Source organism: Haemorhous mexicanus, chromosome 7, assembly GCF_027477595.1.
Source record: "Haemorhous mexicanus isolate bHaeMex1 chromosome 7, bHaeMex1.pri, whole genome shotgun sequence".
NCBI classification, from domain to species: Eukaryota; Metazoa; Chordata; class Aves; order Passeriformes; family Fringillidae; genus Haemorhous; species Haemorhous mexicanus.
In genome coordinates this window covers 37,488,397-37,504,149 of record NC_082347.1, presented here as the reverse complement: position 1 = coordinate 37,504,149, position 15,753 = coordinate 37,488,397, and the positions used below count along the sequence as shown (strand labels likewise).

The 15,753-nt window shown below is 42.4% G+C and overlaps 2 protein-coding genes across 3 annotated transcripts in view; one reads left to right on the top strand and one right to left on the bottom strand.

Moving 5' to 3' along the window:
- SEC23IP (SEC23 interacting protein) overlaps positions 1-1,457 on the bottom strand; it is a 21,895-nt gene extending 20,438 nt beyond the window's left edge. The window contains exon 1 of the mRNA XM_059852067.1: positions 1,278-1,457. Coding sequence (XP_059708050.1) covers positions 1,278-1,419 — 142 coding nt within the window. The 5' untranslated portion in view covers positions 1,420-1,457. The remainder of the gene's footprint in view (positions 1-1,277) is intronic.
- On the top strand, positions 1,242-15,753 carry MCMBP (minichromosome maintenance complex binding protein). Of its 2 annotated transcripts, none has more exons than XM_059852070.1 (16): positions 1,242-1,380; positions 2,305-2,390; positions 3,883-4,023; positions 4,329-4,370; positions 4,832-4,933; positions 5,397-5,526; positions 6,142-6,293; positions 7,040-7,140; positions 8,926-9,095; positions 9,915-10,038; positions 11,164-11,281; positions 11,882-12,047; positions 13,810-13,943; positions 14,488-14,652; positions 15,005-15,093; positions 15,365-15,753. In XM_059852070.1, exons 3-16 carry the CDS (start codon positions 3,949-3,951, stop codon positions 15,489-15,491), a joined length of 1,695 nt encoding a protein of 564 aa, XP_059708053.1. In that variant the 5' UTR covers positions 1,242-1,380; positions 2,305-2,390; positions 3,883-3,948; the 3' UTR covers positions 15,492-15,753. The 2 variants fall into 2 exon arrangements, with proteins under 2 accessions (XP_059708053.1, XP_059708051.1); XM_059852068.1 differs by lacking the exon at positions 1,242-1,380 and adding an exon at positions 1,539-1,711.

Sequence of the window (15,753 nt, the reverse complement as noted above, 5' to 3'; positions counted from 1 at the left end):
AAAACCTCTGACACTGAAATTCACTCCAGCTGCAAGAACATGAATCCTCACCTGATCAAATTTTAAGTCACATGGAGAGAAAAAGATTCACCACACTAATCAAATCCCATCAGATTTTATCTCCAGCTTCAAAATGTTCAGGAAATTGCCAGGGCAGCCATTTGGGTAAAGCTACTAGCCAGATCAGCACTTAAAAGTGGTTTTATTTTCTAAATGAAAAAATAACGTGTATTTGCATGAAAGAAAAACTATGAGGAATGCACAAAGGAATTAGCAAATGTATCAACTCCCTAGATACCTCAAATAAGTAGAAGTAATATTTTAATGCTTTTATCCCTCCTATCCAAAAAATGTAGTTGATCTAAAAAACTATTCCAAAGCCATAGTTGGCAAACATTTTATTAAATCTACAGAGAAGAACTCCACTGATTTCCAGCTATATTAATACTTATTTTAGCTAAGATACAGCAGTGCTGAAATGAAGTCTTGAAGACTCAACATAAAACAGTTCGTGTTAAAAGGGAACTTCAAAGGTTATTAGTCCAATCCCAACATGCACAATACAATAAAATTTGAAATATCTGGTTTCTAGAGGCATTTCTAATGCTTCGAGCTTTACTCTCTGACTGAACACATTCCCAAAAAACCCATTCCTTTATCTGAAACTGTCTGAACACCAGATTTTAAGCTACACGCGCATGTGTTGGGAACACCATCAAAGCTTTAGGAGAAAAGGATATTAGAACCAGGATTAAATTAGCAAGGATATTTAAGGTGGCTGCTTAACGTGCTATTTTCAAACGGGGAAAACAGAAGATAACATGAGAGAGGGGTTTAAAAACCACGAAAACATTCAGTACGCACTGAATGGAAGCACTGACGCGTCGGGGAGCTGGAAGCGCGATGACCAGCGCCCGTCCTTGGACACAGCGCTAAAACCCACACACACACACACACACACACACACACACACAAACACAAGCATTAAAGCAGGGGGAAGTAGAAGAAATTAAGTGCCGGAAAGCGGAAAATGTAATCCCGAGCAGTGTCTCTCCTGAGGCACCGCCAGGGACACCCGGCTCGGGGAGCCCCAGCGCCGGATCCAGCCCACACGGACCGGCCCCCCCCCGGCCCGCAGCCCCCCTTGGAGGCCCGGTTCGGCTCTGGGGACTCCGCCGGCCCCACCGCCCCTTCCCGGCCGTGGCGGCATCCAGCGGGACCCCGCACATCCCCAGCGCTCCCGGCTGCCCTCCCTCCCGGTCTCCCTCTCTCCGTACCGGCGGGCAGCAGCGCGGGGCCGGGCGGCGCGGCCGGCGCTTGGCTGACGGGGATGAAGGGCACGTTGAAGCTGAACTCGGTGGCGGAGGAGGAGAAGAGCAGGTTGGTGCCGGTGCCTCCCCCGGGCTTCGCCGCCGCCATAGCCGCGCCCCGGCCACGTCCCTGCCCCAGCCCCTTCCGCCCTCACCCAAGATGGCGGCGGCGGCCGCGCGCAGCCGTGAGGGGCGGGAGGCGGGCCCGGCCGCCATTCCCGCAGGAAGAGGAGGAGGAGGGCAAAGAGGAGGAGGAAGCGGCGGTGATCCCCGCGCTGGGCTGGCGAGCGGGACTCGGCGGCCGCAGGGTGCTGGCAGCTCCGCGGCGAGGCGCGACCCCGCCATGCCGTGCGTGGGCGACTGGCTGAACAGCCCCCTGAGCATCGTGCAGGGCATCTTCGGTGAGGCGGGGCCCGCGTCCCCGGGCGGCTGCGGGAGCGCCTCGGGGGCGCCCGGAACCGGACGGCGCTTTCCCTCGTGGGGTGGTGGCGGGGCCGGCTCTGTGTCTTATGTACCTGTTTTATACCTTATATATCTCGTATGCAGCGTATGTTTCGTGTATCTCGTGTATCTCTGGGTTCCGGCAGCAGGGCGCGCTGTCTGCCCGCGCTGCCGAGCGGTGCTGGTGGTACCAGCGCTATCAGCAGCGGCTGTTTCCGTGCTGGGCTTGGTCTTCCCTAAAAGAATACCGACATTAAAATTTCCGTAGTCAACACGGCGTGGAAAGCAGTGCCTCGACTCCTGCCCTTCCCCACTGGGGTGTTGCGGAGCTTTCCCTCGCTTCCAGGAATGGATCTGTGCTTCTCGATCGGCCTGAAAGGGCTTGAAATGGGAAGTCAGTGAATTGCAAGGGGAATAAATCTCATTAGTCTGAGATGCACTTACTTCCCTAAGATAGAAGTGAAAGTTGGGTTTGTTTGATGTGCTGGGAGAATGCTGGGTAAAAGTCTCTTACGTGGTGTTAATAAGCACATTGATATGTTGTGTTTTGTAGCCCAAAATGCTCCAAACTCTGACTGGGAGAAGAAGGTAACCGAATACTTCAAGGAGAAATTAAAAGAAAATAATGCTACTAACTGGGTAAGAGTGTTTTTTTTCTTTTCGTGTTACACCTTTTCCTAAGTGTTGTTGTTTTTTACACTTTATTGCAGTGGCTTGCTTTTGATAAAGTCCTGCCTTCTCATGATAAGTGTGCAGCTGAATTTCAAGCCCAGGCTTTGGGATGTGGAATTTGCACCTCGGCTGCTTTAACCTGAATGCAAAGCCAGGATGTGAAATCCCAGCCCGTCCATCCCCTCCCTGCCTTCAGCACCCTCCTTCCCCCGGGCCATCGCTGCCACTCTGTAGCACAGTCAGTAGATGGCAGGAGATGACAAACATTGTCATTTTGGAGGAAGTGTGAGTCCTCACTGTGCACCACGAGCTGCTTTTTATAAACCCCTTCTCTCAGGAGCTTATATCACAATGCAAAACTTGTATGGGTTGAAGAAATAGTTTCTTGGACCTTCAGGTTTTTAGGAAAAAATGCTTTTCCTACTAAAACTGTGGTTTATTGGGCTGAGTCAGTGCAGTTTAGCAGGGAAGCTGTGCTTTAGGTTTTAAAAATAAAGTGTGCATAGTTGAGTTCAAAAGCTGATACTTTTCTAAAAGGCTGTAGCAGAAATTACACAGGTGAAAATTATTTTTCTTTGTCGGTGAAAGTATTCTGTATTTAGTATTAAATGGTTGCCTAAATCAAAGCATTGATGGCAAAATTGAGTAAAATTTACAAAATCAGAAGGAATTCAAATCATATTTTCTTACTAAAAAAGAAACAGGAGGGGATACACTTTTGTTAAAATGCCACTTCCTGTAGGGCCACTTATGGTTTTTATTGCATTTTAATGTTGGAGGTGGGCTTTTTCAACAAATATTTTCTCTTCAGATTTAGAAAACCCTATTCATATTGCAAGTTCTTTGAAGTAATACCACGTGCTTAGGCATTGATTTTTTTTCTTTCTATTTTCCCATTGTCATGTAAAACTGTGTGAAAAAGACTTCCCCAATGTTGACTTGGAAATTAACATACAGGTTTTCCAGGAGCCTTTGTTATAAGAAATTGTGCATGCAAATTGCTGTAGTACTGCTGGTACATAGCACATGGTGGAAGTGCTGTTAAGTAGAAATAAGATATGTGATAAATTCTGTTTGATCCCGCAGCTGCAATAATTCTAAATTCAAAAGTTAGTTTCAAATATTGTGCAGTTTTCATATAGTTCCAGTGACCTATAACCACTTCTTTCATAGTCCAGTATTTGAGACTGGAAGAATTTGGGAGCTGTTAAGTGCCTGAGAATTGTAACAGTTATCTGTAACAGCCATTGCAGGAAGGTGTTGGGATAGATAAACTTTGTTACTGCTTAAATTGGGATGGGAGGTGCACTCAGAAAATATTAAGTGTGCTATAAATATAGGGGTTTGAGGAGGAGGATATATTAGGTGGTCAGAGAATTAGTTTTTGTGCTGGTTTTAGCTCACTTCAGAGCACTGCTCAATGGGTACCAGTTGTATAGAACAATCTCTTTTTTCACAGGTCCCATCACTGAATGATGTTCCTGTACATTACCTAAAACCCAACAGCTTAGTGAAATTTCGCTGCATGGTTCAAGATATGTTTGATCCTGAGTTTTACATGGGAGTGTATGAAACAGTTGACCCAAACACAAATGCACGTGTAAGTGAAATACTGAGTTACTATTTTAGCAAATGTTTGTAATTTTCTCATTCTGGTATTTGTATTTCTCTAGTTTGTGAGTTAAACCTGTGGAGTGTGGACACTGATAGTAACTGTGTTCAGCTCAAGTGGCATCAGTAAAACATAACCTGTTACATTTCTGTTGAGGAATAGAAGATGTTAAAATGATGAAAGGTTTGGCAGGATGTCTGTGAGGGACTTTGGGCTGCAGTGATTTTGGTGTGATTCATGTTCAGGACGCTGTCAGAAACAGAATGATTGCATTGCCTTTTCCCTCTTGACAGGTTTTGCATTTTGGTAAATACAGAGATGTGGCAGAATGTGGGGTGAGTTATATAAATTATATGAACTTAGAGAAGAAATACTGGATGGGAGGTTGTAGTTTTATGTGGGACAGAGCTTCTTTGGTACTTGGCAATGGATTCCTGAAGATACTGCTCTAAATGCAAAGTTAATCTTGGTTTGGAAAGCAGAGTATTCATAACTGCTCACTGGCATTCTAATTTCAGCAGGCTTCCAGCTGTTTCTGTTGTATTTAAAATTTGTTTTGGTTGAGTGGAGGGGAGAGTGCCCATGACCTTGAAGCTGTCTGCTATGGAAAACAGTTCCTTTTGGTAGTGCAGTGCAATTTGAATCAAGACATTACATATTCACTTTTTCCTGAGTTATGTAGTCTTACATGATAATTGTAACTTCTGGCTGAGTAACTGAATCTGTGGGGTTAGTTTAAAAAAAAAGAAAACAAACTGTAATCAGATTTTTAACAAAATTTCTCTTGGAATTCCAGCCTCAGCAGGAAATTGATTTGAACTCCTCACAAACAGTCACCTCGGAGAGACAGACTTTCTACTGTGTTCCAGTGCCTGGTGAATCAGCCTGGGTCAAAGAAATATCTTTTTTGACTGATCCAGTGTTTTGTTACACAATCAGTGGTCACAAACTAATTAATTAGATTTAAGGAATAAGTTTATTTAAAATTTCCCTTTTCTAAGTGGATCTGGAGAGGTGATAGGTCTAAAAAGAGAAAAAAAGAAAGTTGATGGCATGTAATGTGCACAAAGAGGATACAAAGGAATTTAGGAGCATTTGTTTTGATTTAGTAAACATTTTTTCTTGGGAGAGTCTTGAAAATTTCTGTTAATTTCTAGTTGCAAATGCTTAGGAAAAGAGAAACTTCAGTTGAACCACTGGTATTTTCTACAGCAGGACACTTACACAGTGAGAGTCTCCTATAAAACACCTGTAGCTGAGCCTGTTAAGATTAGGATTTTGTTAAAAAAACCAACAAGTGAACCTTAGTGTGGTTGAGTTTTCCCTGCTCAGTCTGAGGCTTCCTTAACCCTCGACCCCACGCCTACATCAGTGCCAGCCAGGCCCGAGTGAGCCCCTCCACCTCCTACACCCCCAGTCGCCACAAGAGGAGCTATGAGGAGGATGAGGACATGGATCTGCATCCCTCCAAACAGAAGGAGCAACACATGGGTAAGAGTTGGTGAATGGTTGTAGTGATATCTTTCTAGGATTTGGCAAAAATTCATTGCTAAAAACTGAAATATCGGCAGTTGTTTTGATTATTATTTTTGTTGCAGCCTTTATGATTTGGAGGCTTTGTTGAAGTCAGTGGTTTGGTTTGAAGGAGTGTAGGAGAGCCTATAGTGTTATATGTGTGTTGTATGACTTGCTGACAATCTACAGAAATTTTTAATATAAACTGGGTTTTATGCATATTCTGACCGAGTTTTTTAAACATGAAGTGCAGAAAAATATTACCTTTGCAGTCCTATGGACTGTAGGAAAAAAAAAAACATTCTCCTAGTTTAAACATTGCATTTTGAAAATCAGATTTCTGGCCATGTTTGGATTTCCAAGACACATAGATCTTTGCCAGTACTCTCTTGCACACTTCACTTGATTACATAAAATATGGACTTGTGAGACTTGTCATATTAAAAGTATATCCTGTCAAGTATATTGCATTATTAAATATTTTTGTCTCAGATGTCTTGTTAAATTAGTTTTATTCTGTGTTGCTCACTGAAGAAAGTTGTTCAGCTCTGCATTTCTGTTTGAAAAGCCTGCAAATCCTGTGTTTTCCAGGCAGTGGAGGTGATATCCATGGATGTGTGGAGCCAAAGAGATTAGAAACAGAAGCTTCTGCAGGTCATCATGTCATTTCTCCCAACTGCTCCCCTCCACTTGACCTAAATTTTCCCTTGCCAGGAGAGAAAGGACCAGCATGTCTTGTAAAGGTGAGAGATGGAGAGCTGATGAGCAGGGCTGTGCTCTCAGTGAGCCAGACAGAATCAGCCTTGCAGTGGTTTGTAGGCACAGAAATGTGTCTCAAATCCAGAATTTTGTTTCCAGAGATAATTACATTTTTCACTAAGACAGTGTTTCTCTTACTGAGTGCTGCATTTGAATTGCTGGAATCCCTCAGCAGCATTTTTTAGGGCTTGCACCTTCTCACCCCACTTACTTAAAAAAGATTCCATTATTAGATGCTTGAGGGTGCAGCTGGTATTGAGCCCTGGTATTTTTCTTTTAGGATATTTCCTCTAATTGAAAAACAGCTGTGAAAAACCAAGCTGAAAATCCAATAAACTACACATTTGTGTATTGAATTTGAAATAGTCCTTGATTCACTGCTTTGTTAAATTACTATGAAACTTGACACAATTTCTGCTGTTGGTGTATTGACTTCTCTCTTATTTAGCAAATCTTGGTGAATCAGAGTAGAATGCAATTGTTTAGACTTGTGTGGCCAAGAATGCCAATAGAAAAAGCATGGAATCATAAACCTCCTGTGAACTCCCTGACAACTCCCTGTTCCAGTGTAAGCTTACTGACACTGAGGGCAAGGGGAGACCTCTTCACTCAAACTGTTCTCAGGCCACAGTTGAGTCACCTGAGTTTCCTTTGTCTGACAACTTTTTTGCTGTCCTGCATCTGGCCCATCTGCCTCAGCATTTTATTTTTTGTTTTCTCTTTGGGGCAGGTCTATGAGAGCTGGGAGAGCTTCAAAGTCAATGATGTGCTGGAGGTGTTTGGTGTTCTGTCTGTGGACCCAGTGCTGAGCATAGTGAACAGTGAAGAGAGGTAAGGCTGCCCTAAAATGCAAGTTTTATTGCAGTGAGCAGACAAAGAAATGTGTAAGTACATGGTAATTATGCTTAAGAAGTGAATTTTGTTGCTTTAAAATAGCTTGATGAGGAAAGTGTTACATCCAGCATCCTGGAAACTGAAGTCCAGTGTGCTCTGGTACATCCATATCCTTGGATACCCAGTGCATCTTTTTTTAGGTTGCTGTACAGTCTGTAAAACACAAAATGCTTCTATAGCTAAATGTTTTGTACTCTTTCATGTGTACTAAACTTCTAGTGAATGAGTGAATAGTGAACAAAGCTTTAAAGGAAGCTTTTAAATTATAAAATGTCCTTTTAAATTAATTTCTAAATCCATGGAAGTTGTTACCAGAAATGTAAATATTTCTGAAAAATATAAGAAAAAAGTTTGCATGTCTGCATGTAGAGTGATAGTTACCAAAATGAGTAAAAAATGGGTTGATTTTTCATTAATTAAAATATCTCATCTTTTTAATCTACTGATAGAAACTTCCCATTTCACCTGCTGTTCTGCAATTCCTTGCCTGACAAAATACAAAATCATTTAGGATGCAAGAAGTGAATTTTCAAAATAAAACTCTTGACCAAAATCTAACATAAATACTGCTAATGTCTTGAACCATTGCACTCTGAATCATTTCTGTTGGACAGTTTGTTCATCTGTCTGGCAAGAAGGATACCCAGAGTGCAATGTGAATCCTTTATAGTGCCAACTTCTTAAAAATTACCTCAGCCTGGTCAGCTGCTTTTAGTATCATCTGTGTGACAGTTAATCCCAGACTGACAGCTCAGTTGCTCTGTCACAGGTGCTTGTGGGTTTTTTCCTGTGTCATTCTGTAACAAGAAGACAAAATGGTGGCATTTAGCAACATTTTGACTACAAACAAAAGAAATATTTTAGTGGAAAGAGTGGATAGTGTGAGGATGAACTGCTGAAGTGGCTTTGAAGTAATAAAGCCTGACAGTTTTTAAAATCAGTACAAGAAGATGAAATTTGTGCTAAATTTTACTGTCATATGATAAAGTCACTTTAGGGGTTTTACTTTCTAAAAATGAAAATGAAAAATGAAAACCACCTGGAAGAAATTTTGTAAGACATCTTCAGGGAGAGCAAAGCTTGTGTATCTGAACTCTTAAATGAAGAGGTAATACCTCCAGGTTCCAGCAGAGGTACATTAGGGTTTATTTATTCACAGTTCTTTTACTCAGCCAGTGATAGAGATGTGATGTGACTGTCTAGAAGATCTTGTCAGGCTCCAGAACCTGGTAGGATATGAAAATCCCACATGTGCTTACAGAGACTAATGTTATAAATTACCTTATTTTTTAAAAAGCTGTTGTTCAGTACAGGCTGGACAGAACAGTGTGTAATATTTTACTTGAAGCTACGGCCTATATGCAACAAATAATAAATGTGATTTTGTTTGTGGGGTTTGGTTTTGAGGGGTTTTTGTTGGGTTATTTGGTTTTTTCTTCAGAAAAATATGGCTTGATTATTTTCTGAAAATAATAGAATCCAGATATTTTGGGTCAAGCCTGCTTTGGTGTTAATATGTCATTATGTAATTGTGATTCAGTATTTGTGGTGTTTCTAAAGATCCTGAAGAAGGTGGTTTGAGTGTGGGAGGAGTCAGCAGGAGCTGGGAGCGGATGTTGTTTGTTCCTCTGTTCTTGGCCTGCTTCCAGCTGCTCTGGCTCAGAGGGAGAGAAATGCCCCTGGGATGTTTCTGAGTCCAGCTGTGCTGTGCCCTCTCCCCAGGGACAGCTCCACCCTGGATCCTATGGAGTGCATGGACACTGCCGAGGAGCAGAGAGTGCACAGCCCCCCGGCCTCCTTAGTGCCCAGGATCCACGTGATTTTGGCACAGAAGTTGCAACACATTAACCCCTTGCTGCCTGCCTGCCTTAACGAAGAGGAGAGCAAAACCTGTGAGTGTCTGAGCACTTTCCAGGAGATCTGAGCAAATACTGCTTTGCTCAGAGACAAAATGCCTCAACAGCAGGGTTTAAATTTAAATCTTGGTAAATGGAAAAACCATGCAGTGCTGCACAGGATGCAGATGTTTGTGTTTATGTGATGTTTACCTTTTTATTTGGCTAAAATAAAAGTGATTTATGTGGAGTTTGGTTTTGCATTCTATGTGCCCAAGGATTTTACCAAGTTGTTCAGCCATAAGATTTGATTTGTTTTCAAACAGAGTTGTGAATTGCTGGAAAATTAGATTTTCAATTTAGTGTGATACTGGATATAAGAAACATACTGATAATATAGAGACTCCTAATACTGTGCACAAAATAAGGCAATTCTGCTTTTAAGCAACTGTGCTATTCCTTGTTTGACTGTTATTTTTTTCACTGATTCTTGCATGCAGACCTCTGATATTTATAGCTTTCTTCCTTGAGTGCCTTGTATTGCTTGTTCTGAGCTATATGTAAGAAGTTTTTTCTGCCTTTAATATAAAATGTAGCAGCTATGGATTTTATAAATTTGACTCAATACTTTATACCCTGCTGCAAATGCATTACACAATATCTAATATTTTTAAAAAAATATTTCCAAGGAATTGTTGAGTGATTCAGGTTATCCAAAGCCAGTTGAAAAAACCAATGAGCATTTGGGTGTTTTTCCTTTACTGCTTTGGAATAAATTTTTTTTTTTATCAAACTGTGACAGAAAGTCAAATTCATATAGAGAGAAGGTGAGAAACAAGAACATTTTCTGACATTTGTCCTCTGCTCTTTTGCCAGTTGTTTCTAATTTCATGTCTGAGCTGTCACCAGTGAGAGCAGAGTTGCTGGGGTTCCTCACCCATGCCCTCTTGGGAGACAGTTTGGCTGCTGAATACCTGATACTGCATCTCATTTCCACAGTGTAAGTATCTACATGTGTGCTGAGAATTTATGTATTTATCATTTAAAAGAAATCTCCTTCTATGGGGTTCTTCACCAGTCTGCAAATAAATGGCAGAAATAGCTTAAATAATACTTACTTCAGTAGTACTTTGTCCAGGTGGAGTTGTCCTGTCACAATACTCACAAAGGCAGAATTCAGTGTCTGAAATAACAGTAAATAATCATAAAAGACCAGCTTTATGGCAGTGTATACTTTCAGTGCTGCTTTGAGAGCTGACAAAATCTCCAAGACACTTTTAAACAGAGGTATGATAACATGTTTCTGCCTCTGGCTTCTTCTAATGAGTAGGACATGCCACTGACTTCCCAAAGACAGCATTTCCTGACTGCAGGAATTATTGCTTAGGTATATTCTGGGAGTTTAATTAAATGTAAGCCTGTTTTAATGGTAAGTTCAAGTGACCTATTTAGCATGTGATAGTTTAATCAACATAAGAATAAATGTCTGTCTCTGGGTGAAAGAGCAGCCACCTTTGACTCATTAAAATCTTAAGTGTGAAACTTCAGATATTAATGTTGTCAGGCCCAAATTAGTCATTTTAGTCTTCAAAATCAAAATGAGGGGTTTTTTCATTTTTTTTTTTAGTGGGACTGTGAATGTTCCAACACTTAGAATGTATTTTCTCTCTTAGCTGGTATCACAAAAAGGTTGAGAGTTGTCAAGAATGGGGAGACGATACACAGTGAGAAGAGGGAGAGGAAAGCTGAGGGCAGGTAAAGGAGATGAACAAGTGTGATAAGGAGGGAAGTTGAGATTGGGCAGCAGAAAGGAAAAGAATGGAGTGTGTTCACCCAGTAACAACAGAGTACAGGGAGAACACAACGTCTGGAAGGCCATTGCAGGGTGCCAAGCAATGTAAATTACTGCTTTTGTGTGGTGCTGTGAGGAGCAGCTTCAGCCTGGCTCAGCCCCTTGGGCACTGCAGAAGGAAGGCAGAGGAGCTGGCTGATTTTTGAGGGGTGTGTGCGTGTGTGTTCTGAAATCCTGCTGGCTGTCAGAGACACCACACAATGCTCCAGCTGAATGACACCTGTACCCAGTGTTAGCCAGGTGTTTGCCTAACCTGTGCTGCTTTTGGTGCAGCTATGGCAGACGGGATGTGCTTCCTCTGGGAAAATTCACCGTCAACCTGAGCGGCTGTCCCCGGAGCAGCGCCTTCACGGAGCACCTGTACCGCCTCATCCAGCAGCTGGTGCCAGCAGTAAGCATTGCCTGGGCAGGGCTGGGGACCTGTTCTCACTGATCCAGCCTGGTCAAGGCAGGCTGAAATGCTCTCCTGCTCCCCAGGTAGAGAGCAGGTAACAATAGAGGTGGGGCTGGCCTGTTGAAATCTGTGTGCCTCATCATCTAGGATGAATATGCAATGAAATTGTCTCCTCAGAGGTGTTGAACTGACAGGCAGATGCTGCATGCTTTATTTGATCTTTCTGGTTTGATATGTTTAGACATTTGGGTTATTTAATTATGGTGTCATTTGGGTTTACTCAAGTTTGTGGATACTGTTCTGCAGAAAACCCGCAGTAATTCAGTTTGGGGTCACACCAACAGTATTGCTGTAATAAATCATTTTTTTATTGAGCTCATCCTAGATGTGCAGAACAGTGATAGGAATTCCTGACAGCAATATTTTCCTTTGGGAAATTTTTAAGTATACAGCATTTGAATATTTGGGCTAAAGCATTGCAGTGGTAAGTTTTGCTTTGCTGTGCAGGCTCCCAGCCCAGCTGTAGCTGCAGGAAGCAGCATTCCCTAGGGAGGCTGGAGGACAGCCCAGGTGCTGATGATTTGTTTCTCATTGCAGTCCTACCACCTCCGGATGAGCATCGAGAGCATGAACCACTCGCGCTTCATCCCTCACAAGGACTACACGGCCAACCGCCTGGTCAGCGGGCTGCTGCAGCTGGCCAGCAACACCTCCCTGGTCATAGATGAGACCCAGCTGGAGCAGGGACAGCTGGACACAGCAGGTACACAGCTTTGGTGTCTGCAGTCTCATTTGGGAGGTTAAAAGCTGCTGTGTTTTAAGACAGTGGTGATAATCGTGTCCTGCTGATAAGAGGTCTGTTGCAAAACTGTTTGTGGTTTCTACATCCTATTGCATTTATTTGAAGCAGCTTCCTGCAGCCTTCTCAGCCAACTTAAGACAAAGTGGGAGAATTCTTTATTACCAAAATAACTCTGATTCATTGGAGTGGCCTTTCAGTTTCCTGTGATAGTGCATGAAGTGGGCAAAGCATATGCTGATGCCTTATGCTCTATATTTTACTGTATATCTGGAAACCATCCCTGAGAACTGGAGAAAAAAGATTGCTAGTACTGTGTTAAAAATAGTGGGGATTCTATCTTACAAGCTGATGTAGCACTGTGTGGCATGCTTTCAGCAGAGCTTTAGAAATTAATTTAATTATAACTCACATAAAAGAGCTGAGTTGCATTAAAAGCACAGTACCTGGGGCTGTGCTGTGCAGGGCCAACAGTTGGAGCCCAATGATCCTTGTGGGTCCCTTCCAGCTCAGGAGATCCTGTGAAACAACAACAGGAATCACTGCAAGTAACTTAATTTTAAAATAAAAACGCTGTCTGGAGAAAGCTGCTTTGGTTTTTTTAATTCCTTACTTACTCTTGAAAGTTGCAAATTGAAATTATTCAATTGCTTTTGAGTTTTCAGTATTTTTTGCTACTCAGCTTTAGTAAAGCTACAGAATTTTGCTACAGAAAATAGTAAAATTAGTTACAAGCTCTGCACTGTCTGTTTCCAAAAAAAATAGTTTAATGTGATGAACTCCCATTTAGAGAGAACTCTTGCTGTGCTGGTTTATAGGTTTTCTAAAATGTGTCTGTAATGTCTAAAAATGCTCAGCATTTAGTGGAAAAATAATATTTTAGGTATTAGAAGTTGCAGATAAAGGCTTGGTAATTTTATTTCATTTTTGCTGATGTGAAATTGTTTTCTACTGAATTTAGAGTAAGGAAGTAAAAATTTTTCATTTCTTACTGCAACATTGGGAACAAAATCTAATCCTAGAAAAGTGTCTTCAGATGTAGTAGTTGGTTTGAAACTCTTAGAAGCTACAGCTTAGAAATTTCAAATGGAAAAATGTCCCAGAAGTCAACCCTAATATCTAATATTAAATTTGCCTTTATTTGCTAACTTTTCCTTTATTTACAGTATACTGAATTATTACTAAGTATTTAAAGGCAAAACCGTAACAGTAGTTTTGTCATTTGATGCAGTAACTGCTGAAAAGAAATTCAGTTTGTCAGGTACATGTTGGTATTTCAAAGAGAGAATTCCAAAAGTCAGCCAGTTAATTTGTCAATTTTAACATTTTATATTTTAAATAACTTAATTCCAGGTAAGGCAAGTGAGTACTATTTAAAAAATTGGCAAAATTAAATTGGTAATGCTTTTCTGGTTTTGAGGAGAGATTTCTTTTTTGTTTTTTTCCCTCTAAATAGATACCTGGCTTTGTAGGGCAAATGAAGACATGAGGTATGAACTAATGTACTAAGCCAGACAAAGTTTAGGCCTGAAATCAAGAATTGTTAATTTTGATTCACATTAAGAAGTGGTTGTCTCTGTCTGGAGGTCACCTCAGACACAAGAAGGAACAGGGTGATTGCAGGAATCCTTCTGCTTGCTGCTCCTCAAAGACAGACGGGAAACAAAAATCAGGGCTGACATTTGTTTTGGTCAAATGCTCAAGGAATTTGTTCTTGCTCTTGCAGGTGTCCATAATGTGACAGCCCTGGGTAACCTGATCACTTGGCAGAAGGTGGATTATGACTTCAATTACCACCGGATGGAATTCCCATGCAACATTAATGTCCTGATCACTTCCGAGGGCCGCTCGCTCCTGCCGGTATGGGAGGGGCTTCCAGTTCTGCTGGGGAGCTGCAGCTGGCAGCTGCTGCCAGAGCAGGCCCTGCCAGGGACAAGTGGGGACAGGAATCGTGTCTTGTGACCAGGGAGGGTGTGACACTGGCAGTAGCTGCTGCCTTCTCCCTCGTGGTCAGAAAACACAGAGATGGAGCTTCCCTCCTCCTTTCTGAACAGGGATGGTGAGGTGGTGAAGGACCCAGGGTGGGTAAAGCTGCAGAGATGTGCTGCTCTCCAAGCCTCCCTCAGGCATGGTGGGTTCTGAGGGGATGGGCACAGCTGTGGCACTGCCCCTGCAGTAGCCTGAGCTTGCAGACCTGCTCTCTGACATGCCAGCTTTGTCCACTGAGCCTTGGCTCTGCTGATTCAATCAGGAGCTGTTCAAAACGTGAGCTGGGGAATGTTTCAAGAATTATCTTACCTTAGTTCTGGGAAATAGTGACTTCTGCCGCTTTAGAGCGTAAATTAGTCTTGGAATAGAAAATAGTGGGATGTGGAAAGAGATGAAATGTGATTTTCTCTTTCAGTCAGATTGCCAAGTCCACTTACAGCCACAGATAATTCCCCCGAACATGGAAGAGTACATGAGCAGCCTCCTCACTGCAGTGCTGCCCTCCGTGCTGAACAAATTCCGAATTTACCTGAGTTTATTGAGGCTGCTGGACTACAGTATATCTGATGAGGTGACCAAGGTAGGGACACTTCCCTCATATGTTTTCAATGGTCTATTTGGATAGAAGGCACCTTAGTAGACCGTTACAGTACTTGCCCTGTCAGTGATTCACCTTTAAGTTTTACAAAACCCAGATAGAAGCATTTTCACATCCTGACTGTGCCTTCAGGGGTTTGTAAAGTATATCCTGAATTTATTACAGATAAGGAACAGCACATGTAACCTGCTTTCTAACACTCATTTGGAAAATGGCTTCTTTTCAAAGATGAGAAGTAGCCTGGTTTTTCTCAGATGCACTTCTGGACAGCAATGAGTTGAAACATTGAAATGCAAAGGTTGTTGCTTCATAATTCCACGCTGTGTTGTTCCAGGCAGTGGAAGAAGACTTTGTGGAAATGCGCAAGAACAACCCCGAGAGCATCACGGCCGATGACCTGCACAAAATGCTGCTGGTGGCCAGGTGGGTGTGGTGCTCCTGTCACCACTCAGGGCTTCCCAGCAAGCTCCAGCTTGAGCCAGCATTTGGTTTGCAGCTGAATTGTGTCTGACTAGCCAGACAGAATTTCCTCTGCCTTGTTCCTCTTAGGGAGGGAATACTTTGCCTAACTACTTTCATCCCATGTTTTCTTACTCCCAAAAGCCAGCTGGGCTGGAGCTGGGCTGGGCTGGAGCTGTGCTGGGTTGCAGCAGCTGCAGGAGCTGTTCCTGACTGGCTCTTTGTGCTCCCCCAGGTTCCTGTCGCTCAGTGCGGGGCAGACGACGCTGTCCAGGGAGAGGTGGCTGCGAGCGAAGCAGCTGGAGGCACTGCGCAAGGCCAGGCTGCAGCAGCAGCAATGTGTCAATGGCAATGAACTTTAACACCTGCTGGATGTCACCCTGAAAATGTCTCTAATCCTAGGTGGAACCCATACTAAGATTGGAATATTGTTTATACCAGTTTTTGTAGATAATTTATACCAAAAAGTTATGGATATTTACCCTTGCAGTCTGAACGCGCTTAACTCTGTTGAGCCACCTAAACATATTTTATGGAATTTTTTTGGACCCTGTTTTGTAATTGAAAATTGGTAACATTGAGCAAATTGTTTGATATTAAACTTTAATACTGAGGTTGTGTAAA

What these genes read in the sequence shown, in the direction of transcription:
- MCMBP (XM_059852068.1), top strand. Translation starts at nt 1,654, where the DNA reads ATGCCGTGCGTGGGCGACTGGCTGAACAGCCCCCTGAGCATCGTGCAG. An exon ending in TCCAGCAGCTGGTGCCAGCA is followed by an intron (nt 11,282 to 11,881) that starts GTAAGCATTGCC and finishes TTCTCATTGCAG; the next exon opens with TCCTACCACCTCCGGATGAG. An exon ending in AGGGCCGCTCGCTCCTGCCG is followed by an intron (nt 13,944 to 14,487) that starts GTATGGGAGGGG and finishes TTTCTCTTTCAG; the next exon opens with TCAGATTGCCAAGTCCACTT.